General features: G+C 39.5%; 1 protein-coding gene and 1 long non-coding RNA gene across 8 annotated transcripts; one reads left to right on the plus strand and one right to left on the minus strand.

Annotated features, from left to right (window-relative positions):
* Positions 1-1,136: 1,136 nt before the first annotated feature.
* On the minus strand, positions 1,137-11,788 carry slc35b3 (solute carrier family 35 member B3). 6 transcript variants are annotated; one of them, XM_010885788.5, is made up of 11 exons: positions 11,525-11,786; positions 10,758-10,846; positions 10,370-10,600; positions 8,724-8,845; positions 8,489-8,643; positions 3,494-3,601; positions 2,966-3,063; positions 2,755-2,847; positions 2,510-2,621; positions 1,951-2,020; positions 1,137-1,844 (listed from the first exon to the last, which is right to left on the minus strand). In XM_010885788.5, the coding sequence occupies exons 3-11, from the start codon at positions 10,586-10,588 to the stop codon at positions 1,694-1,696; spliced, it is 1,128 nt and encodes a 375-aa protein (XP_010884090.1). In that variant the 5' UTR covers positions 10,589-10,600; positions 10,758-10,846; positions 11,525-11,786; the 3' UTR covers positions 1,137-1,693. The 6 variants fall into 6 exon arrangements, with proteins under 6 accessions (XP_010884090.1, XP_034145305.1, XP_010884091.1 ...); XM_034289414.1 differs by having other exon boundaries at positions 10,758-10,862; XM_010885789.4 differs by lacking the exon at positions 11,525-11,786 and adding an exon at positions 11,077-11,339.
* On the plus strand, positions 11,334-24,167 carry LOC109614887. 2 transcript variants are annotated; one of them, XR_002195876.2, is made up of 4 exons: positions 11,334-11,405; positions 19,891-19,994; positions 22,183-22,279; positions 24,085-24,167. It is a non-coding gene; the product is annotated as an uncharacterized LOC109614887 (long non-coding RNA). The 2 variants fall into 2 exon arrangements; XR_002195877.2 differs by lacking the exon at positions 11,334-11,405 and adding an exon at positions 16,992-17,073.
* The last annotated feature ends 601 nt before the right edge of the window (positions 24,168-24,768 follow it).

Raw genomic sequence — 24,768 nt, forward strand, 5'->3', positions numbered from 1 at the left:
AAGACTTATATGTGGTGACAGTTTTAGGACACCACACAGTATTTGGTAAAGGCACCCTTGCAGAAACATTATAATTATATAAAACATAACTATATAATTTGAGTCAAACTTTCATCATACATGAGAATTTTCTGAACTATTAACTAAAATTAAGAATCTCCCCATCCTCAAACATGCGGACTACCACAGAGTTGATAGACATGAACTAGCCTATTTTTGTTGGCACTATCTGAAAGGCGGAAACTTAAACATTACCCTCAACTCAGCTTATATATTAAACAGACATGAAGGAAGCCAGATTGTTACCAGGCAATTATAAAATCAGTTACCTTAGGAGATGCAGACTAGGGTCCATCCTTTAGGGAACACACAGTGATGTCTTGTTGTTCCTGCTTTTCTTTTCCCGGAGTGGAGACATTTCTATGGAGGACAGCAGTGGCACATCAAAGTGTGCATTGTAGAAAACAGACATAGCTGTACGAGCTTCACTAAATGAGGCTAGACAGATCTAGACCTTCTGGGAGATGACGACCTGTGAATTGGCGCGTCGTCTTCAGAAACCATATGTTTTCCAACATTATACACAGACATCCCTGTTTTCCCCTTTACAGAAAGCATAGCACTAACCGAAAAGACCAGTATGTAATTTTGTCAACTAAAACAGATGCAGATTAGACATGAACACACAATTCGCTCAAGGTAGCAACCTCCACAACCTTAACAGAGCAATAAAAAAAAAAAGATCCAGCCCAAACCGCAATGAAACCGCAGGTGTTGATGTTGGCTGCAGCATCATCATCATCATCATCATCATCACCTAAAGGGGACCCAATCAGGCATCCTCACTAATGTCACCCTGACACACATAAGCTCTCACACACGCACTTGTGACGTTCCGCTCATCCAAATTAGGTCTAAAGCCAAGCTCTGTGAACAATGTTTGTTTTCTTTCTAGTGCTATCTTATTCCAGGATTACTAATCAAACCAGCCCGAGGCCATCTGATGGGTAAACATCTGAGCAGAACCTTGGCAGCCGTTCAACTCCCCCTCTGCAGCCAATGGATAAGAGACGTCTGGCAAGCTAGCTACTTAAACTATAATATGTGAAAACGCGGAAAAAAATACATCTTTCGGGTAAACTTCCCAGTTTGTTTTTAATGTAAAAGGAACTACCCTTTCACTAAAACAAATGGTACACAAATATGGCAGTTGACACACTGATACAGTTCAGAGCATATATCGTCCTGCACTTCAACGTGTTACTGAGTGGCCCCACTGTCTTATGTGCAACTGATTATAAATTACATAGAAACCACAAGATTTTCTCAGACAGTGACAGATTGTTTCTTTTCATTTCTGGCACATGCAGGTGAAAATATGCCACTCAATATATATTTTTTGGTACACATTCAGTTTCAGACATGATCAGTTTAACACAAGTCTATAGTTCCTCTTCCAACCATTGATTCCTGCTTCATGTGGCTCAGGCTGAAGTCATTCAGTCCCTTGCAGTTTAAAACTGCTATTTGGGTTAGCTACGGCACCAGGTTCCGTTTCAGAGTCTCTCCTCCTGGGAATGTGTGGGTCCTTCTGTGAGGGTCTCTGTAAATGGCCTTGAAAATGCTTTGGGGCCCTTCCAGGATAGGGTCCATGTTAGATAGGTACGTTAGTGAAACGTGTGTTTATCACATACTACACATTCTGGGATAGCAGCCTGACTTTCTTCCCAGTCAGAACCATGCTCCTGAGTTCTGCCAAAGATGGCAGCTTCATTTTGTCCTTGTTTTTGCTGTAAACATTCAGGAAGATGCCCAACAGCACTAAAAGGCCACCCCATATGTACCTGAGAAGAAATGGAAAGGAGAGTTGTGTTGGAATGTTTTCAGTACATCAAAAGCTGGCCGATTTGAGCAATAGCAAGACAGAAGAGACGTGATAAAGCAACTTACTGGAAAGTAAAAGGCTTGGAGAAGAACATGAAGGATAGAATAATCGTCATAGCTTTACGTCCGGTAGTAACTGAAATGAGCAGAAGTGAGAGGAATCATCCCACAAAACCTTCAATGCGTGACACACAAGTACAATGGCCTTTGATGATTAGATTATTTTGACGTTTGTTTTAGAGTTAATCTCAAAATGAATCTAGAAGTTTTACAGAACTTTAAAATAAGATTACAATCACTCTGATCTGGCTTCATTTCGGTAATCTGATGTGACTTCTTTGTATCACTGTGAAATGTCAAACGTTAGTGCTTGTAGAATTCGGAGATAGTGTTGAGTAAGGATCGTCAAGTTAGAAAGTAAGGATCTTTCTGTAGAGACATATGCTTGTTTAGAACTGCCCTAACTGAGCTCAACAATTCACAATATTCCCAATGAAACAACATTTTTTGTCAGAGGAAACATTAAGCAAATGTTCAACTGAATCCTTCAACACAAACAGACTGAGAGTTCCGTTGTGCAGTCCCAAATGCAGAAGATGTCCCCAGACTGAATTGCTATTCTCACCTGTGACTGCAACCAGGGCTCCGAAGAGTTTGATCAAGGCCAGAACAAATGAAATCCCAAAGTACCCCGTGAGAGAGAAGAAGAAGGCATAACCATACGTTGTCACGGGATGCTAGAGAGAACAGAACAATCAGTACATACCATATTTCACCACTTCACCGTGTTTGACAGATGCTAACTACAAAACAAACGCTGACTACTGAAAGTGTTGCCATTAAATAGAACATGTCTTTGGTTACACTAACCTGAGAACAAAAGGCCACTGCGGGCCCCAATCCTCCCACACCTAACAGACCTGTCAAAAGGTACCCAAAGCCGATGGAATAGGAGTACAAAACCTTGAACACAAGCAAAATGGCACAGATAAGTCTGGCTGATTTCAGGAGTCATCCAGCAAATTGTAAAAAAAAAATAGCTTTGTCAAAAAAAGAAATGTGGCAAGCTGGTCTTAAGTACCATTTCAGAGTTGGAGCCATTGTGGAGCTTCATGGCTTTCTCCTGCACATTCCCAATGGCGGCATCAGCACACAAAGCCAGAGAGATGAGGATGACCCCTAAATCAAAGACAACCAGACGATCCCCCTTATTCATGAGCACAATGAAGCAGACAGAAACAAAGGCATTGGCTTCACAACAGTATCCGTTATTTCCCTTAGAGTGACGGACATGATCAAACTCATCACGGCAAACCATCTGCCGGAGTTCAGATCACATTTAAAATAAGGTACTTTACTCACAGCACAGGTAACAACCATTACTAACTGTTCATTTGATAAAAATCCAATGATGTCAAGATCTGATATGATTGGTCAAAGACTAAGTTGTGGTGAAAAACAGAATTGATTTAACCACATTAGTCTCTGTTTAAAACAAGCACAAAATTACAGTGACATTATTAGTAAAGGAATGATCTATATTCAAGCAGTGTTGGGAACAACAGACTAATTTACTGGTGGATGGATAACACAGAGATTCACAAGTTACCTGTCACATTGAAGTTGGGTGCAACTTTACTGTCAGCTAGCGTGAACCAGATGAGTCCCAGACTCATACAGAGAGCAGCAGACACGTCCACCAGATTGTAGCGTTTCCCTAAGAAACAGAGAAGTCAGGCCACAAAGTCAGGTAGTGATGGCCAAACACTTCATTAGCGTTATTTTAGCAGCAGGATATTATGCTGGCAGCACTCAGATTTTCTTTAGCACAATAAAAGCCATCATTGGAATGTACACAGCAATATAATTAACAATATAGTCTGTAAAAAAAGAACGGACACAAACAATATCGGAACTGATATTAAACATAAAATGTACAAAGTAGATTGCTAACTATATTAACCTTATATTTTAATGATGGCTTTTATTTTGAAAAAGAAAATCTCAGTTGGCGCCGCTAGCATAACATCCTGCTGCTAGAAGAACGGTAAAGAAGCCTCGTCTAAAGCCATCACTAAAGTCAGGGACTTCCTCTGGAGCAGCTCACTTCTAATTCACTTAGAGACAATCTGATTGACATATTTCACTCGGACAGAATATTGTCGAATATACAGTCAGTGGAGGTCAGTGTGGAGAATTGTTTTATAAGGATTTTGATTGGTCCAACGCCGGTCATGACTGACATCCAGTAGAGAAAACCAGTGATACAAAATCATTTTCTGAATATTTCCTTTGGTGACGAAAAGGGGGAAACTGAATAGCCACAGTGAATGAGGTGGGATATTGAAATGGGCAGACTACATGAATGCATATCCGAGGAGCAGAAAAGAGGAGCGCTTGGCAGACCAGTCTTCCGGGGTGCTCGTGCTCGGAGCACTTTGAACAGGTTCAGCCATTCTCAGGTGAAAAACAAAACCACAACTTCCCTAGTTTCCACCGGACTCTTTAACTCAATCAAATCCAAATAGGAGATCAGAGAAGGAGAGGGTGTGAGGAGAAGGAGCGGGTGTGAGGAGAAGGAGTGGGTGTGAGGGGAAAGAGAGGGTGTGAGGGGAGAAGGCTGAGGCTGGACACCAACTGAAAACAAAAGACAGCGGAGACCGGGGAGTCTCGCCAAACAGGCCGATAGATGCCTTGGGGGTGACAAGGTGACGCAGTAGGTTGGTCTGCTGTGCTTTGATTCCCCCTCTGCGCCCCTTTGAAGGTTTCAGATCAGATCTTGCATCCTGAGTGAACGCAGTTGCATTTCCAACTAGCCCCCCTGGGGGACCTGGGGTCCACATTGCCAATGCAGCGAGGGGAAGAAGAAAACGAGTGTCTGATCGCTACGACGTGGAACCTCTATGAAGACCATGTCTCTGAGATGAAAGGCATAGTACTGAGAACTAAGCCTCCTCGAGCTCAAATCAGACACTAGCAAACAACCAATAAGTATGGACAGATCTACAAAATAAAAGTCTAAAAGAGTTAAGTGCTTTGAGCTGTGGTCATGCCGAGTGTGAGGCACAGGAGGCACTAAATTGTATTATATCAGTTGTATAAATACTTTTGCATAATTCATTATATTATTATAAATATTGATGTTAATTCTCCAATAAATGTATGGGTTAAACTTAGTTGATAAAATGAGGACCAGACCCCAGACACACACTTAAGACCCGCTCAAAATGAAAGTGTACAGTTAATTAAAATTTGAATGTGGATATATATGTTGACATCAACCATGGTCACACTGTTGCTATGGGCTACAGTGTTGTACTCATTTGTAAATAATACCATTTGTTGGATTTTTGCTGGAGCCTGGGAAGGATAATGCCTCCATCTCCAAGAACCTAATCAATAGGGCAGTTTCTCAACATGCCTGGGGAATGTGAGCATAGCCTCGCGTGACCCGCAGAGGGCAGGTGAACGGCCATACCAGAATCTGCTAATTTTCTCTCCTTCCACTGTGTACTTAATTCAATTCACTACACTTACTGACAGTATCAAGCCTAATATTTAGCTAATGAATGAGGTGTTAATATGGGTGAGATTTTAGAAGCCAAACTCTGAGTTAACTATTAACATGTGTCAGAGAACACGAAAATGTAAAAAAAATCGCTAAATACTTGAAAATACCTATCTCCACTAATAGGGCAATAATTAAGAAGTTTAAACAAAAGCTAAATCTGCCTGGAAGAGGACCCAGGTGTATTTTGCCACCATGCACTGTGAATAGGATGGTTTGAAAATACAGCTGCACGATATATAATTTTAGCATCGACATTGCGATGGACGCATCGGGAATAGACACATCGCAGAACGTGCGATTTAGTAAGGTAAACATGAATCAGTCTACAATATATATATTTTTCTAATGGAAAACCAGCATTATATCTGTCTGATATAAGGTAATTTACTCTGATTCATGAGTTATTGGATACACAGTTTATCATTATTATTATTGTTGTTTTAAACACAGAGTTCGTTGCTCAATCAATCAATCAAATGTATTTATAAAGCCCTTTTTACAACAGCAGTTGTCACAAAGTGCATTACAGAGACACCCGGCCTTAAACCCCAAGGAGCAAACAACAGTAGTGTTGGTGCACTTAGTTGACATCCAGGCTCTGCTTGCGCGTGATGAAATGATGAGCGAGGAACAGGCAGAAAAGACTGAAATTGAGAATTTGGTTGCAAAAAGAAATGCATCATCAATTACATGGAAATATTTCGACTACAGACAGGTGATTTTGACAAAAAACTGGTACTTTGTCAAGAGTGCCTTTGTTGCCACAACACATTTTTTTGATCATTTAAGGCGGCACCACAAGTCTTAGTATGACGAGTACAAAGCATCTCAATGCCGTCCAAAGCAAAAATCTATTTTGGATGCATTTGCCAGTATTACACCATATGAGCGAAAGGTTCCAAATGGCAGAGAGAAATCTCAGATTCAATTAAATTTCACATCGCCAAAACATGGTACCAATTAACACGGTTACCAAAGAGGGTTTTAATGTAATGCCATCACGCAATTATTTTTATCAAGTTGCCATCCCAGAGCTGTACGAGAAATACAGGGCACATGTTGAGAAAGAGCTGTCACAAGTGGAATATTATACAGCAACAACAGACTTTATTAATGAGGACTTCCACCTGAAAAGTCGCTGTTTGCAAACTGCATTTTTCCCAGAGGATCATACAAGTGAAAACATAGCAACAGGGATGAGAGAAGCTTTAGCTGATTGGGGCCTAGATGAGAATCGTCTAGTCTGTATAACAACAGACAATGCTGCGAACATGGTGAAGGCTGCACCTGAACAAGTGGACCAGATTGCAGTGCTTTGGCCACAGACTGCATCTTGCAGTTGGCAAGTTATGCACAATCGCGCATTCTATTTTACTACTGTTGCTATTGCTATACAATTACTGTTACATATTATTACCTAGCAACCTGTTCTGAAATTTAAAAAAAATTATGAATTTTATACATTTTAATTGTAGAGGATGGGGCTGGGGAAGAATGAAGGATACATACTGTCAGGTTGATAGCCAAAGCTCTTTCTGAAGACATCCTGTATTTTTTCTTATCGCAATATATATTGCAGAAAAACAAAATATCACAATGTCAGTTATTTCCAATATCGTGCAACGCTATTTGAAAGGTAATTTTTGTTTTTACAAGGATCACAGTTGGAGAATTTCAGAAGTTGATTGAATCTCATGATCACCAAGTCTCAAAGGCCAACAAGCTATTTGGATATCAAAATAAAGCCTCTGCTATTATGGAAGTTATATTTCTTCGTCATGTTAAGAGGTTAAATAAATTAAGACGAAACTTAATATTTAGGTAATAAATGGTGTGTCAATAGGTTAGAGATTTTATAGGCTACAGTGTTCTCTTACGCAATTTGCCTGCGCTGCATCACAATAATTCTTAGAATAATGTTAACAAGTCATGTTAGACTAGTTTCTTTAAAATGTAATTACAAAATGTGGCGTTTAGCCTCGGCTACCATTTGGATGAGTTATGGGTCTACTTGACAGTTTAGAGGGCTGAGGAAGGCAAGCAGTCGCCAGTCTGGAAGTATTTTGACTTCTGATCCTGAGATGTGCTGTCACCAATAATATTCTACTCCCTGCAGGTTCAGTAAAAGAAAATTTCAGGGCGCACTCTGCCTCCTCTCCAAGCACCCAGAACCAAATACTCTGACAGCCTAAATATCTGTCATGCAACTTTTAAAACAGCCTATATTTGACAAGCAGTCTGCCCAAGGAAGACTAAACCAAGCCACAGTTTCTAAAGATGAACAAATTAATTGGTACAGTAGGCCTATAACCAAGTTTAATTTACTTTATGTAGAATGTAAAGTAATGAGGGATGAATAGCAATTAAAAATATGTTGAAGACAATATGTTGAAGTCAGTATTTGTATGCAGAAGTAATCAAAATCGATAAGCTAAGCAAATTGGTTATTTGATGCACTGGCACGTAAATCCCCTTTCGGGAAGCATGTCCCGCAGCTGATGATTGCCGGGAGCAGTCTCTGGTGTGAGGAAACACACAACAGGGTTCCAGAGAGCACAGCTCTGATGGCTGATAATAAGGTTTAATACAAAACTCAGCTATTATGTTTTTTCCCTCCAGTGTAGTAAATTATAAGGACAAACATAAGGCAGCCTCCTCACGTATTGATCAAAGCCTATATTTTAGGTCCTGTGTAGAGCAGTTGGCAAAGCACAGTGACAGGTTCAAATTTAGCCAGGGAGGGCAGTACAAAAATGTGCATGCAGAAATGTGTATGCAGAAATATGTAACCACTACTTTAAAATCGATCTTAGCATAATCGTCTAGGAAGTTAGTTGATTTCCTACAAATGTTAAATTCAAAAGAATGGATTTCAGAGTAGGAGTGCTGGTCTAGGATCAGGCCTTCTATGCCCATGCAATGTTAGTCAGTATGATCTAAACAATTTAACTGATCCTAAATCTGCACTCTGTCTCAGAGACTGTGGAGATGTGCTCTTATGCAAACACAGACCATGCTTCTTGTGCCACGTACCTTGAATAAACACTCCTCCTATCATGACAGGAATGAGTTTGCAGCACTTGAAGATGACCTGTGTGGGGTAATTCAGGTAACCCAATGAGGTGTTGGACAGACCCATGGTCCCAACCGTCAAAAAGGCAATGATCATGTATGTCTTCCATGGTATTCTGCCAAGAGAAAATAAGCAATTAGCAAGTATTGTGAGACGAGAGAAAAAAAAACATTGAAAAGCATTGCCTAAGATTACCTTCTTCGTTTGTCCTGTGTGAGTTGCAGTTCCACCAGACCAAACAGGGAGTAGAACCCAAACTGTACCAGGGTGAGGTACCATCCAAAGGGCTTGAAGCCCTCCACAGAAAATATGAGCTCCTGAAAACAACACATTCAACTTTCACAGTTGGACTGGTCACATGTACATAATACCAGAGGATATTGCAGGTCATTCGAGGACAAAATTCTTTAACAAATCAAACTGACAATGCAAAGGATGGTTTGCACATACATACCATCATGACACTGTGAAAAACACAAAAAAGCTGGTAAACTGCAAATTAATATAAAAAAGGCGAAGAGTGTTTAGCACACCAGTTTTCATAAACTGGGTACACAAGGGCGGAGAGGTTCAGTTTATGCATGTGGGTAAGTATAGTCAGTGTGTCAATAATGGGCAATTTCTTTCAGTCGTTATAATAATCTACATTAGGCATATAGCTAGCCAGTGGGGGACGGCCTTCCCGCTAACCTTATTGGACAGGCTGAACTTATATCGCTCAAATCCATGATCAAAGTCAAACAAGTGGGACTCAAGTTACTTCTCCTTCACTGTCAAAAAATATACTGGATTGTTAAAAATGGAAAAGTGGTGGAACACAAGTTAGAGTTGTAGTGTTGTAGTGAATGTAATAAGAAAAAGGAGATAAGGCAATGTTGGCTCAAGCTACTATCAAACACGTCATGTAGCAGTAGCAGCATGCTAGCTTCCTGTTAGCGTTACTCCAAGAGGGTGACGCACATGCATACATTTCCAATAAAAGTAATAGGTTACAAGTTGGAGACCGTCTGTATTTCTATTTATGCATAGGCAATGTGCTTTCCTTTTAAATTTCAATCAGTCTATTCAGCAGTGTCATAGTTAGGCCTGAGCTTCAGGGGCTCCTGTCCCGGTCTGTTGATGGTCCAATAATATTTTTATTTCACAAATTCTGAATTTGCACAATCACACGTATTGCTTGCTCAGTTATACAGACACGGCACTTTAATAACTGATTTATCAGCCAGCTCACCCCAAAGTGGGACCAGAACCAAACTACTCTAGTTAAATATCAGACTTAAGAGCTATAGAATAACTTCTCCCTGCAACACCTGCCATGTGTACTGGTGTCTCCTAAAACAGTGGTTCCCAACCAGGGATACTAGGAACCTTGGGGGTACTTGGCCTTTCCACAGGAGGTACTCGAAAACACTCATCACACCATAGGCTTACTAGTGAAATTAACACGAGGGGGTACTTCAGGGTTACTTCGAGCAGAGCAAAATTCTGTTCGGTGATACAGCAACTGAAAGAGGTTGGGAATCACCATCTAAAACATGCAACAAATAGTGTGTACACTGTACACTAACAACAGAACTGTAAACTGTTGTTTCCGATGTCTCATGAGCTGAAATAAAAGATGACAGAAAGGTACAAGGAAAAAAAGGCAATATCCCTCATGAGATGCAGCCAACCCCAGTCAAATGAGTCTGGGGCGTAATCATTCATGCACACTGTATCAAACCGTCAAAAATCTTTAAAAAGGTTTGGCAACTGGAGGATAAGTTTCTACTGGACTCATTCATGTAAGATCATTTCAGTTCGTGTCTGCTTGGGATATTAGTGAATGCACCTCTACCCACCTGCAGGTACCCATAGACAAGGTAAAAGAGGAAGATGCCCGCTGTGCAGATGCAGAACTGGGTGGCTGTGTTGAAGCTGCTCAGGTTTATACCGAGCACTCTCAGCTCTTCCACAGACTTAATGTGTGGAGACATCATGACCTCGCTGGAGGATGGGATGGAGATAGACAAATGTTTCCGGGTGTTGTTGTAGTTCATCAGGCCAAATTTGGCACTCATTGTGTCTGGGGGCTAGGGATCAAAAACAGGAACAAAGTAGTTCAATAACTTGTCTATGTTTTGTGTTGAAAGAGGACATGATAGACAAAAAGCAGAGGGGGAAAGACTATTAAGACAAGTCATCTGTGTACTAATTGCATGCATAATGGTAGCTAGCTAGAGAACGTACCTGTAACAATCAAGGACAGCAACAGTGTAATTGTCATTGATCTGATTTCCGTGGGCTTCTCTGGATTTGACTCGTCAGTGTGTGCAGCGCTACGAAGCCAGCTAACTATTAGTTAATACAACAATGATTCATTGCTAGGTAATTAGCTAGCTAATCAAGCTATGTGTCTAGGTTGTTATGTAGCTATATAGCTTGTACTGTTGAGTTGTGTGGAAAACCTAAAACGACTGCACGTTTTCCAAACATTAATAAGTTACAAACATTCCGAGCGGGATTGCCTTATTGCCCTTAGTAGTAGTATTTCACAATTAAAACATACATTTGCTTTATTGCACGTTGCTAGCTGCTACAAACTAGCATGCTGCTAGCTGAAACACACTTCCGGGTTTGAAATGAGTGTGTTACGTTGTTCTTCGATCTACTCGGATTGAAAGCATGTTGCCAAACGTCATGAGTCCATTTTCATGAAGCTAACGCACAGCTATAGTATTCACATGTTGTTCACTTAAAAGCGAAAAGACCTGTAGCACATTTGCTAACTAACGAACTACTGAGGCAGCTGCTGTCTCCAGGCAGCAGCCAACAACTTCCTGTCTGGTTCAGCTCAAACTATGACCTTCTTTCCAATTGGTGGACAACAGAGAGCAGGTAAAAAAAAAGTTACAAGCAATCTAGCTATACAAAGATGATTACTGTATTGAGTCACAGCATTAATTACAGTTTATATTGACACGTTTGGTGTTTGATTTGCTATATCAACAGCCTACCTTGTCCAGCGCTGGAGCGTCCATAACTTTTTATCTCATCACACGCATATGTGTTTACTCAGACAGCTCAATTGTGATCCCCTTGATACTGCTCTTTCAAAAAGTAAGTTCAGAAAATGATCGCGTGTAAAAAGATTTGATGTGGAATAATAACACTAACCCTAACAGCTCATTATTAGAAAAAATATATAGCGCAATAAATGCTTAAGGGTACATGTAGTTTGGTCTTACGTATCCGGAAACAACAGCTGCCAAAAAAATGCCAACAGCAGAACCTGCTCTTCAAGACTGTGCTTCTCAATAAAGGGGAAGTAAGATGCCCTCAGTATATTATTTTAAACTTTCTAATACATTTTTCATTTTTGTGGTAATAAAAAATAGCAGTGAATCAGGATTTTTATGGATAATATTGACATATCAGTGATTGATTGATTTTGGTAAATGCATCATTCGTGAAACAGGAAGGGGCATGTAAATTCAGACATTAATTAACCCATTACATTCAAGGAATACCAGAACAGCAACACTGAAGTATCCAAAGAGGATCTGTACCAGGTGTGATTTTGACAGCAGCGTTTTCCCCAGCTCATGGTAATCTAGTATGATCCTTCTATCCTGTGTCTCCTCCCTTCCCCCAGTCCTTACTGTATTCCTTGACAACCCCCCCATCCGTCCTTTCTTTCCCAGCCGTCCATCTCCACCTCGCTCCCTGCAGATGACATGGGCCTCTCCATCCACACAGGAGGTTAATTCACTCTAGGGTGGCATTATTTCCTCCCAGCATTTTGACAATATAAAAATTCAGAGTGGACAGCTCAATCCCTCTTCCATCTCAGATTTGATTGTAATGGTATTGCCTTTTGTCCCTAGGAGGCCTCCAGCCGCCTCGGCTAGGGTTTTATGACACTAAATAGCCAGGCTACAATTTTTCCATCTATTCAAGAAATTCTGTTAATAACTCATTTAGAATGAGACTTGGGCGTTCCCTGACTGGCCAACTCTGTCCTGGTCTCTTACCGTCCAACACTCACTGGTCACCTCATAGACCTAGAAGCTGCCTAAATGCTGAATGCAAGGGGTTAATTAATGTCTCTGAATTTATGAGTCCCCTTCCTGAAACAATGCACTCCAATTGACAGTCCTGAAGAGACACTAATGTCATATTTACAGCTGGGCTGCAAAGAAGTATTCAGTAATGTACAATAGCCTGAATGGGGCTGGCCACTTTCTTTTTCTATCAAACTTTACATGTGTGCCCATTCATCAAAATCGATGGATTTATGTAATAAAACCCATTTCCTTTCCATAAGATCCTGTTAAATAATAAAATAATTATTTATTTATTATTCAAAAAGGTACATACTCTTGTAATGGCTTTGCACCAGACCACCGGACAGACCTGCAATAAATAATCCAGACTGAGAACTGAAAGGAATGAAATTACTTCTGAACCAGTCAAACCTGAATTCAAGGGCCCCTTGCGCTACGGATCACAAGGGACATTGCATGTTTTGGAGGCTTCAGGAGGCTTCAGTGTGGGTTCAGGACCTAGGCATGTTCTAAATAAAGACCAAGTCCAGAAACAGCATATAGCTTCATTGCCTTTTCAAGTTAAGCTGATTGTGTGAGGACCACTGACTGTACGAACAAACTTTTACTTTATTGTCATCTGGATTGTTTTGGACTACGTTGCTGTTGTGCATAATTAATGCAATCAAAATTGGCCTTGCCAAGATGACTGAAACTACTGATAGGTTGCAATTTGAGTATTACAGTATTTTGATATGTCTTTTTAAATAGGCTTCCTAAAAGAAGGGTTGGAGAGCTGTGGAAGAGTTGTCTTTCCCAATATCCTCAAATGATGACCGTTCTTATTTCTTCCTCTAACCCAGTTTCCTGAAATTAAACAGCAAATCGAGCCATACATCCTTTCACACACACCCTTCAACTCAAAGTGCCACCTTCAAAATTGGAAACACCAAAAGAAAATGACTCTGGTGCTAGACTTATAAAAAAAATATTCCTTACATGTATTTTGTCATGAAAAGCCTTATCTATGAACGTCAAGGACAGGAATGGACCTTTTCAAAACGATTGAGGAACGCTATAATGTCGCCCAATCCTGTATTATATAGAGGTTTTCTTAACAACCCATTTGTGTTTGCGCTCGTTGGAGTCTAAAATGCCCTCTCCTTTGCCTCCTTCCTGGTCTTGTCTGAAGCCTCCTGCATGTTACGGAAAACAGATGGTATCTCCGCTATATTACTTCACAAAGCACTCATATCCTCTCTCATGTTATTTTCTTTGATCTGCTTAGGCTCGCTAGTCTCACAGTTCTTTTCCCCCTTTTCTTCCCTTGCCGTCTGTGTGACTGACCTAAAAATCCCAAAGAATTGTAGTGGCCATACTGTACTGGTGCTATTGTGGATGCTCGGAATGAAACTCCTAGGTTCGGTTTTGGTAAAAGGAATGTGCTGTTTGCTAAGACCTAAGCCTTTACTCTCCATTAAAAAGGGCTTTCTCGACTTTATGTATTGAAAATCCTAGTTTTAGACATTTTAATTCTGTTCTGTATTATTATATTAACCAGTGTATGTGGGGAAATGAAGTGTTGCTTTCTCAATACTGTATGACGAAGGCAAACTCAGGCAATGCATATCAATTGTCGGGATTTGGCAGTTGATTTAAGGTAGCCTATTAACTGATTCTGTTTCTTGCTAAGAGCTAAACCATTTCAACATGTCTCTTTGGATTTATTTGCAATGCTATGGGACTACTTCCCATGCCCCTTAGGCAACAGGTTGGAAACATGAATTCCTTACCCCATAGACTTTACCTCAGTACCTAAAATTGAATACACAGTCATCATATAGTATTTACAATATGAACCAATAAAAGGAGAGAAAAACATAGTGAACTACAAGATACTCAATGTCAGGAAAGCAGACAGGCTTTGGTTTTCTTGCTCCTGAGTAACCAGGAGGGGGAAGCATACCTCTTTGCAAGTTGGAAAAGAAAAGTAATTAAACAAACAAACAATTTGTCAGGAATGGTGTCTGCTTATCCAATCTGCAAATATGCCTTTCCTCTAATACATACAGACAACAAAAAAATTGTTTGTCTCCTCAGACTCAGTAAATGACATACATGTTTCATTGCGCCTTCATTTGACCTGAGCCACGCATATGAAGGGAAGGGATTGGGAAACAAATTATGTAGTGTCATTTAATTGAGAGTTTTGCTGTGAGCAATAATACTTTTTTTTTTTCCACATAACCTTTAACTATTTAATGGATTTGAGAAGCTATTACCTTTCAAGATTTCTGTTTTTAATTATTTTGAATATTGTCAGAGATATGAAATGTCAATCAAAACGTGGATTAGTGCAATGTTTGTATTTGCACGTTGTGCAGTCAACGATAAAACATGTAAAATATCGCTTGATGTGTTGCGTTTACAATCCTAGGAATATGGAAAACGTTGAATTCTCTGACTCTTCAACAAAGGTCTGCCAAACACTGCAAAAAAGCTAAATGCATATGTATATTTTAGTTTACTTTTGAAAATAAATAAATAAATTACCTGAGATATGTCAACTAATGAATGTGAATATATTTAATTCGTTTCTATTGTATTTATATATATATATATATATATATATATATAAGGATATGATTAACCACACCTAGATGGGCTCTTGATGCCTTCCATATCCCCTCTCCAGCTGTGGCCCACATCTGTGATAAACAACATGGTCTCAGGGATGCTCACTCAGCTTGGCACATTGTAGAACGCCACTAAAGTGGCGGAGAAAGTTGATTTAGTTTGCCCCGAAGACATCTTTGTGTCCGTGACAACAAGCAAGCCCTTTTGTGTGACGTCAGGCTTGTTTCACTGTGGATCTGACTGTCAAATTAGGATTGACACATACATGGGCGTACATTTTAGAGCTGGTATCACATTCCAGGTGGCAGACCCCCCCCCACCCCCATTGCGCAGGCTAGCATGTAATCATCATGAAAGTGTCTGTGTGTGTCTTTCCTCTCCATAAACCAACAAAATGGATTGTGTGGTCAGGAAGGAGAAAATGAAAGAAGAGAATGAAATTACAGACCCTGCTGACTGCACGTATCATGCATATAATGTTTAATGGCTTGCCAGAAGAATTCAACACCTGTGGCTAACTGCTGCAATGGCGCATGATGCACCAGAGCTCAGGGACCTGGGTCTTGCCTTGGCATGGGCACAAACAGGTTGAAGAGAAGGATCGATAAGGCAGGGATTGAATGTTCACACGAGGAAGCGGGGCAAAGGCTGTTGTTCGGTTCTCACAAGGCCCCTTGTGAACCGCCCACAGCCCACTAAGTGCTTGCATCATAGAGGTTCATTAACTGTTGTAATTACACTGCTTGTTTTTACTTACCCGAATTTGGTGGTAAAAGGCAGATGATGATTCATCAGATCAGGATGAGTTTATATGAAGTGTTAGTTTGTTGTTAAGTTTAATTAAATAAGACAATCAGAGAGCCATAAATTCAACACAGCGGGACCAGCCCTGTCTGAATGAGGTCTCGGTAAAGGCTAATTAACCCTGTGAGAAAAAGAAATTCTGCAAAACAGGCTACAGTCAACACAGGCTACTGTAAACACAGGCTACAGTAGACACAGGCTACGGTTAACACAGGCTACAGTAAACACAGGCTATGGTTAACACAGGCTACAGTAAACACAGGCTACGGTTAACACAGGCTACAGTAAACACAGGCTACGGTTAACACAGGCTACTGTAAACACGGGCTACAGTAGACACAGGCTACGGTTAACACAGGCTACGGTTACCACAGGCTACAGTAAACACAGGCTACGGTTAACACAGGCTACGGTTAACACGGGCTACAGTTAACACGGGCTACGATAAACACGGGCTACGATAAACACAGGCTAAGATAAACACAGGCTACAGTAAACACAGGCTAAGGTTAACACAGGCTACGGTTAACACGGGCTACGGTTAACACAGGCTACGGTTAACACGGGCTATGATAAACACAGGCTACGATAAACACAGGCTACAGTAAACACAGGCTAAGGTTAACACAGGCTACGGCTAAGGTTAACACAGGCTACGATTAACACGGGTTATGGTAAACACAGGCTACAGTTGCTTGTGCAGCTGATTTTGCGAGATCCTCATTAATTCACATCAGGTTTTAAGTAACAAAGTTAAAGAAAAAGTCCTGCTTTGTTTGCCATAATAGCACATTGTCTAATTGATCTGTTTAACCCAACACATTTCCTTGCTGTCGACGTATCCATGGTTATATCCACTGTCTTTTAGTGCTCAGCCAAGACATCAGCACACAAGGAGTGAATGAGTGGACGGCTTGGTCTCAAACAAGACAACCACATACGATATCTGAAAGCCCTGTGTCTCTCTCTCTCTCTCTCTCTCTCTCTCCAGCTGATGCTTGAGCCAAATTGATTACCCTACTCCATCTGCATCAGGCTGGCCGCCTCCTGTGCGCGCCACGTCGTGCCTACAGCCCAGAGTTAGTGTACAATTACATATACTGTAGTTTAATATATCTGCTGAGCCCCTTTAAACAAGCATCACAAGTCCAGGAGGTGATTTGTCTTCCAGCGCCGTTACTCCATTGTACATCTTGATAGGCAAAGATTGCTTCTAGCCATGTTTAAGCATTAAATAGTGTATTATTATTTCACATAAATCAAGCCGGGATGTAGGGGGGATTCATAAATTTTGCATTTCCCTCAGACAGTATTTTAAACCCTCTTTCCACAGCATGGTGGAGTTTCATAGGGAAGCAATTCCGGTCATTCACTCCATAGCACATTAGGCAATGGCATATAAGCGATGTATATTCAAAACAATGTATAATGCAGTTTAGATTCAGTTTAAACTACTTGTAACTTATTTGTCATTACTGTTTCCATATCCAGAAGTACTTCTGGTGCAGAAGAACAGCAGAAAATGCTAGTGCTACTACTACCAATGATACTACAATATTTTGAAACAGTTTCTTAAGTCATGTAGTTCCTATGCTTTGTTTAAAGTCTCAAAAACTATGTTTTATCTCTCTGTTCAATGAGCTCCCTTGAAACCTGGTGAATTTTGCTATGGCAAAAACTATTCCCAGGAATGGATATGACCTCATACAGGAAATGGCATGTCAACCGTACACATCAACAAGAAAACAGGGATTTAGTCGAATTGAAAATGGCAATTTCTTCAAAATTCACTTCTAAATGACATAATCTAACTGAAAATTGACAAAGTGGGAAGTCCACATTATATTTAGATTTGGTTAGTAAGTTAGTAGATTAAATAAAAAAAATTATAATTCAATAACTCAAATTCTATAAACATTTGAGTAAACGGAAATCAAAATAAGTAATCGGGACGCTCCCACATTTTTTTATATTCATTTTATCCTTCCTGTGTTTCAAGTTGATCCTGGAAAACATTAAAAAAAAAAAAATATTTACTGTCACATTTTGCTGACCCATCAATTACTGCAATGTCTGAACTTTCCCTTTTGTTTATCCAAGAGTTTTTAGTAAACTTTAATAAATCTGAACCGTAATTAACTATGACAAACAATTTGCACGATATATTCTAATGACTTATAATAACTGTACATAAAGCAGCATATTCTAGACTGAAAGTAGGCAAAGAGGCTTGGTTTAGTCAGTATGCCATGTTGTAATTGTTATTATGAGTTAACGGGATCTTATAAAACAATGTTTAGCTAAAGACAATTCAATCGAGAGGAAATCTGAATCTTCACAAACAAATCAATTGCACTCAAGCGTAGCTACGTAGCTACATTACAACATAATTAAACATTATTTACACATTTACTTTTTTTTAGAAGTAATAATTATTTGCGCAATTGGCCTTGGGACATATTGGTTGCAACAAACTAGTAGATGTTGTAAAAGTTACAGTGAATTGAATTAAAGCCAGGACAGTAAGTTGATGAAGAGGGAAAAAAGAGGCAAGAACCAATGTCTTTGAACAGGTTTTTGCTTGCAGAAACTATCGCTGTTGGGACAATATTCTTTTTGAAGTATTTTATGGTAACAAGAAATACTAGATGATTAAGTGGAGATGTCACACCTATTCTGCTCTCATCTGCAAAAAATTGCCAATTCTCAGTAGTACAATTTTTTTTACAATTTCACATTGAAATTATTTCCTCCTGAACATATACGGCCTCTAAAATGTTTTGGTTTTAGCTCATAAATATAATGTATGCTTAGGTAGAACAAGCAATAGTTATTGTAGCACAACACTCTTTGTTGCTCCATTTCTTACCTTCAAGTGATATCTGATGAAGTACAGTGAGGGATTTGGGATCAGGGTCTGTGTGAGAAACATGGTTTTCTTGCTGTCTGTCTTCTATCTCTGGACCCGAGGGGCAAATGTATCTGCCTTGACATGTGCTGGTTGCAGGGTTTCTTCACATGTTCTTTCCTTACCAATGTCCTGGAAACTTTGGCCTGTCATGATTCCCTTGATCACTCTCTTTTGGATTTCAAATAGACGCACACTGGCGACAATACTCATACAGGTAAACGTGAGGTTAAACTGAATCAACACAAGCCAGACTTTCCATTTCAACCGGTCTGTCGCTCTGAAACCTCAAAATGTGGAGCCAGAAGGATGATATTGAAAATTACATGTAAGACGTAAAGTCAGCAGAATCACTGGTTGCTGAACATGCATGGATACTCCAAACAGTACAGCCTAGAATTGAAAAAGTCCATGAAAACCAGACATGGCATTATATGTTGTGTTTGTTTTGTTTTGACTGTTTTTGTGAACACAACATACAACACAAGTCATTCTGGAACAGCATTTCTACCTGTCAGTCAAACTGGCTGGGTGGGTCTGGCTCAGCCTTTTGAAGTGAACTGTGTTTTGGTAGAGCTGCATCATTTCAACTTAATACAGTCGGAGCCCTGTGATTAATTGTTTGTGGTGCACCACTTCAAACACACAAAGACACTATATTAATCTTTTAATGCCCCTTTTCACCTAATCTCTCTCACACACACACGTACCCACACGCACACAGAAATGTTGCAAACCAACTCAGACTTTCCGATGCAATAGTTTTGCCAATATATAACTATCTGTCAGACACACAGTAAAGTGCAGTAAAGTACAGTTTATACACACACACACACACACACACACATTAGCAGCAGTCTTAACAGCTTCCAATAACACAACATGAAGTGGTTTCTCCTCGTTGTTATCTCCAGCTTCCTCTTTGCCCTTTGGTAAAATATTTTCTTGGCATGCATGATCTCCTTTAACTTTGATTTCCTTTCTCCAGGACGGCATTCTAGATGTTTCCAATTTCCAGGCCATTCCCCAATTTTCAACTCCAATGAAAGACAACACATGCTGAAATGGCTGTTTAAGTAAAGTAAGGAATTGGTAAGTAATGATTTAAAATGCTGCATAGATAAAATGGATAATTTGTAGTAGATAAGAGTTTGTCTTTGTAAAGTGCAGGGAGTGTGTCTAGCTAATGTAATCTGTTATATTTTCAAGGCTTTGCTTTTTGCTTACCTATATTTAATAGTTCACTGTAGAGCATTTCTTAAAAAAAACATTATGAATCAGAAGTTAAAATTATGCAAATCTGAAAACAAAAAAAATGTTGTATATCTATTTTTGTAATTAATCTCGGTTTAAATTACAAAAAAACGTTGTGGTGAATCTGAATCTCAAACTGTCATTTACCAACATTGTCATTTATTATGTAGCACCACAGTGATAATAATAATAATAAATCCATAATATTTTACTGATCTAATAATTTTATGGCTCACCTTTTATTCAGGGTTATGGTTTACATCGGAACTATTCATTCATTATGAATTATGCTAATGTTTATATACTTGTGTGTATTTTAATAACTTTGTTGCATTGATTTTTGTTAACTTTGTATTTGTGGTGGTCCTTATTTATTGTATATCTAAGATATAATTAACACAAGTGATGTTAAAGACAACTCTCTACAGATGGGCTTAATCTCTCTTGAAGTCAAATTTACCACGGGGTAGTTTCAGGATAACTCTTTGTCTTTATTATAAAAATACTACTCTAAAAAAAAATTGAAAATATTCACATCAGAAACAATGCGATGAATCAAACACGCATATGGCTTCTCTTTGTAGGCTTTTCAGTCTGTGTCGCCTTCAATTTTCTGAATATTTCCTGAATTTGTTCTTCATTATCTTTTGGACTGTAGAGAATGTGTCCAGCATGTAGAACCGCTAGTTTACTGAAAAAATTGAATTCATTGTAGTAACTAAAAGCTGCTGTGTAATCTTAGAACCAATCCCATCAGTGCAAAAAGACTCCCATAATCATTTAATTTTTTTTAAACCCTGTAAATTCTCTCTATCAACTCTGTCATAAATCTAGTCCCCATGTGAGTAAGTCTAAAAAAAAATCTGGATTTTAATTTATATTAACATTTTTGTTTTAGAGCTTCGGTGCCCTTTTTATTTTCTTTATTATAAAATGTACTGAAGGACGCAACAAACATATACACACGCACACAGATATCACAGACTGTCACGCCACAGTGAAATTAAAATGGGGGTGTGTAGGCATGCAGGCAGGCAGGGCAGTTAGTGAGTCATGCTAGGATTATTCAGCAGTCTGTGTCTGTCACTGACTGAGACTGAGTGCAATGGCTTCCTTGTCTGAACGGAGATGGATGTTTGTCTGTTCAACACAGCCCTGTATGAATCCCTGTAATTGAAAACTGGGCTTTGTTGTCTGTGGATTTGTCTTCTATAAAACAGCTTCAAAACAGGAAAACTAATAGTGGGAATAGACCCCCAAACATAATTAATTTTGGGACTATTATTGCAGGAGGAAGAATTCTAATCAGTTGCAGATTCCTTCCTGTTTGGTTAGCGTGACCGTAACCAATTACAAGTGAACTTTGTGTTACAGTTTCACTTCCTGTGCTACCCAAATAGTGGTCAGGCCTGGGATTGCATGAGTGGAATACAGAAAAGGAGGGATTGAGTGGAGAGTGAGAGAGATTTACAGATGCCATAAGTTTGACAGTTTAATTGCAAAAAGCGGTGTGCATCTCTGACCCACCTAATAAACCATATAGCATGTGCCCTCAAGCTAAACTGAGAGCATTTTTGGTTGGTGCCCCTCCCTCTCACATATCAGTGGAAAGGCTGTACATTTACAACTAAGACAAAACGGATTGAAGAAAAATCTGAAATATTGAAATACATAGCTAAATATATTTATGATAATATCAAGTTACAATTTGGCATTTCTGTTGCTTCCTAAATTAATAAACTTCATAGGCAGAAAACAAGTGAATGATGAATACTGGAGAATATTCATATTAGCATAAAGGGTAGCCTTATTTCCTTAGGCTACAGAGAAGTAACTCAATATGCCATGGTACTTCCTCACAAATTCTCCACACTTATTAGGGTAGTTTCATATATTGCTGAGGGCCTACCAAACTAGTATACTATAGGTTACAGCATATTACAACAAAATGGCTTGTCATTCAATCGTCCTCTTTTCCTTTTTGGATCTAAAAGAGGAACCCTGTTTCAAGCCGTCTTTCTCACAGGTCTCTTTGGGCTAGGCAGCAAAGCCTTCTCCCCCAACACTATGCCAAAGGATGGGACGACCAGGTTGCTTGCCGCCGAGCTCTCCAGAGTAAATTGGTAAAACCTGACCTGCCAAACACAGCTCCCTTCAACTTGATCTCCTTCCTTCAATTCTCCCCCATTCTCCTGAGGGCCTGTTCTCATGGTCGCAGGCTCTAATGGTTTTTTGGCACATATTAGTTGCTCCGTTCCACCCCAGAGGTCTCCCTAATTCACTTTTGATATCATTGTTTAGATGATGTGGAATTATGGGGTGGCTCTGTGGGGTTAGGATTGGCGTCATGACATTAATTAATTAATACCAGTTTAATAATGATAGACATAAAACACTGATAAATACTCCATATGAATCGGAGCTTGTTTGCTTCGTGAACGATGCATTTTTTGGCGTTTTCGCCTATGAAATAGAGCTACTTACCTAAATGAAGCTCTGTGAGCTAGCTATGGATGATTCTTCATTCAAACCAAAAAAAAAAAGTATTTTGAACTGAACCACGCTGTCCAACGCTATTCTCAGATGTCAAAAGATTTTGACCAGAAACAACTACAATCCATAATTGCACGAGGGAAGGAGTTGCGATTATAAAACGGAGAGTGATGCTGTACATAAACGGCTACATAAATGAATATCCCCCTGGAACACCGCAGTGCTTCTCAAAACATGACAAATGGGACAAGCGCCATATTATCCAGTGTGAACATGAGGACCCAACTCGCTAAACTAATACAAGCACCACCAAATCATAGCCTGGTCCTGTTGCCTAGGATCATTTGAGAAACAAACGGTATCCCCTGGAAGGATTGATTCTGTTAGATAGTACATTGATCACCTACATAGCCTGCAGAAAGAAGATGGCTTTACAAGCAATAAGATGTGAGACAATTATATTATTTTAGTGAAATAAGACAGAGTACAAGCACCAAGTGCCAATATCCCAGCAAGCCCTTTGCGGCCGGCTCATGTGTTTGTGCTTCATCCTCAAGTGGCATGGTAATCCACTAAAGTTTCCTAGCTCTGTTTCCTCAATGCAATCAGGATGCGAAGGCTCACTAGTGATTGCGTTCATTTGTAAAAGCATCCAAGCCAAAATTGAACCCCAAGGCTGATAAACTATAAAGATGCTGATCAGAATCTGAGCTAAATAGACTAGACTGTAGGGCAGGAGGTGTCAGCGACCGATCCAAAAGACCAATGACTGTGTGTACCTTATTCCAAACCATGCTGCTGCCTGGAATACAGAAAAAGATGGAAAAAAGGAAAAAAACAGCAACATAGGAAAACAACTGCAGGATTATTTTTCATACCTTTGCAACCTTCAAGGGAGCACATTTTCAATTTAACAGATTAGCAATTTTGAGATGTTCTTTGTGGACCTAATTAGATTGAGTTTATTATTATGGGAGCAGTTTTATGAAGCAACTTTTTCTCATTGATCCTGTGGGGATAATTTTGAACTATTCGAGAGGACAATTTAAATGACTCTCAACCTAGAAACACATTTCAAATGTTTATATAATGATATGCAACTATCACTTTTAAACAATAATGAGCTGGCAATGTTTTGAATAATACTATCACTGCTACTACTATTTATCCTACTAAGCTCTTTATTATCAAATTGTATAACATCTATTTATATCATTTAACAGTATAGTTTTTAAAAGACATGTTATTGCACATAAATCAAGACAGAGAGAAAGAAAGAGGATGATCTTAACCTGTTTTTTCTTTCAATTCTTGTGGCCCCTGTGCTAAAATGTCAGAGACATCCCCATTAGAAGCAAATTCCAGGAGCTATGTGAATGGGACGATTGAAGACCCAGTTTGATTGACAGGTCTTCCTCTCTCTCTCTGCCCCCAGGCTGATTGACAATGTGGTTCATCTCACATTTTGTGACTGAACTAATCCAGTAAATTCCTACCAGACGCTACACAACTCAGCAGAGACTGCTCTTTCCCAGGTGGACTTTTATCTCCCAAAATAAATATGTTTTTTTTCTTCCATCTGTGACTCTAAAAAACCAATAGAGTATAATTAAGTGCAAGTACATAATTAAGCAAGTTTAGAAAAGTGATAGTTTTCGATAAATTAAAATGTGTGCTAATTACTTACGGGGATTAATCCCTCCTGTTGTGCTAAGGATTAATATTGTCACAGGTGTTTCAATGCGTTGCCAGTGTAAACATTGGATCACCTCACTGGAATGACGGATCTCTTGCCAAGTTCCATAATAAATTGATAACAATCATGACATACAACTATCTCACGCGTAGCCCAACAACCACAATGTGCTCTGCTTGTCCTCCGGACCTTGCACCTGTATTTGGATGTAGGCTGTTGGTTGCCACAATTCCTCACACGGTTGCCCAAACACATCTCCATCACATCCTCCATTCCGCTGACGAAGATGAAGTCATCCACAAAATGCTTTGAACCCACGGGTCTTTGCGCTTTATGTTCTTGCTCTGTCTACAGTAGGTGTAATTATCTAAGCGTCTGGGGCAACTCCTTGACAGTTGTGGCCAGTCTTATTGGAAATAAAGA

The sequence above is a fragment of the Esox lucius genome, chromosome 21 (assembly GCF_011004845.1).
Source record: "Esox lucius isolate fEsoLuc1 chromosome 21, fEsoLuc1.pri, whole genome shotgun sequence".
Taxonomy (NCBI): domain Eukaryota; kingdom Metazoa; phylum Chordata; class Actinopteri; order Esociformes; family Esocidae; genus Esox; species Esox lucius.

Coding starts and splice junctions, on each gene's coding strand:
- slc35b3 (XM_010885784.5), bottom strand. CDS start 11,548: ATGGACGCTCCAGCGCTGGACAAG. Junction 8,644..8,723: donor ACACAGGACAAACGAAGAAG/GTAATCTTAGGC, acceptor TTCTCTTGGCAG/AATACCATGGAAGACATACA. Junction 2,848..2,965: donor ATGGCTCCAACTCTGAAATG/GTACTTAAGACC, acceptor CTTGTGTTCAAG/GTTTTGTACTCCTATTCCAT.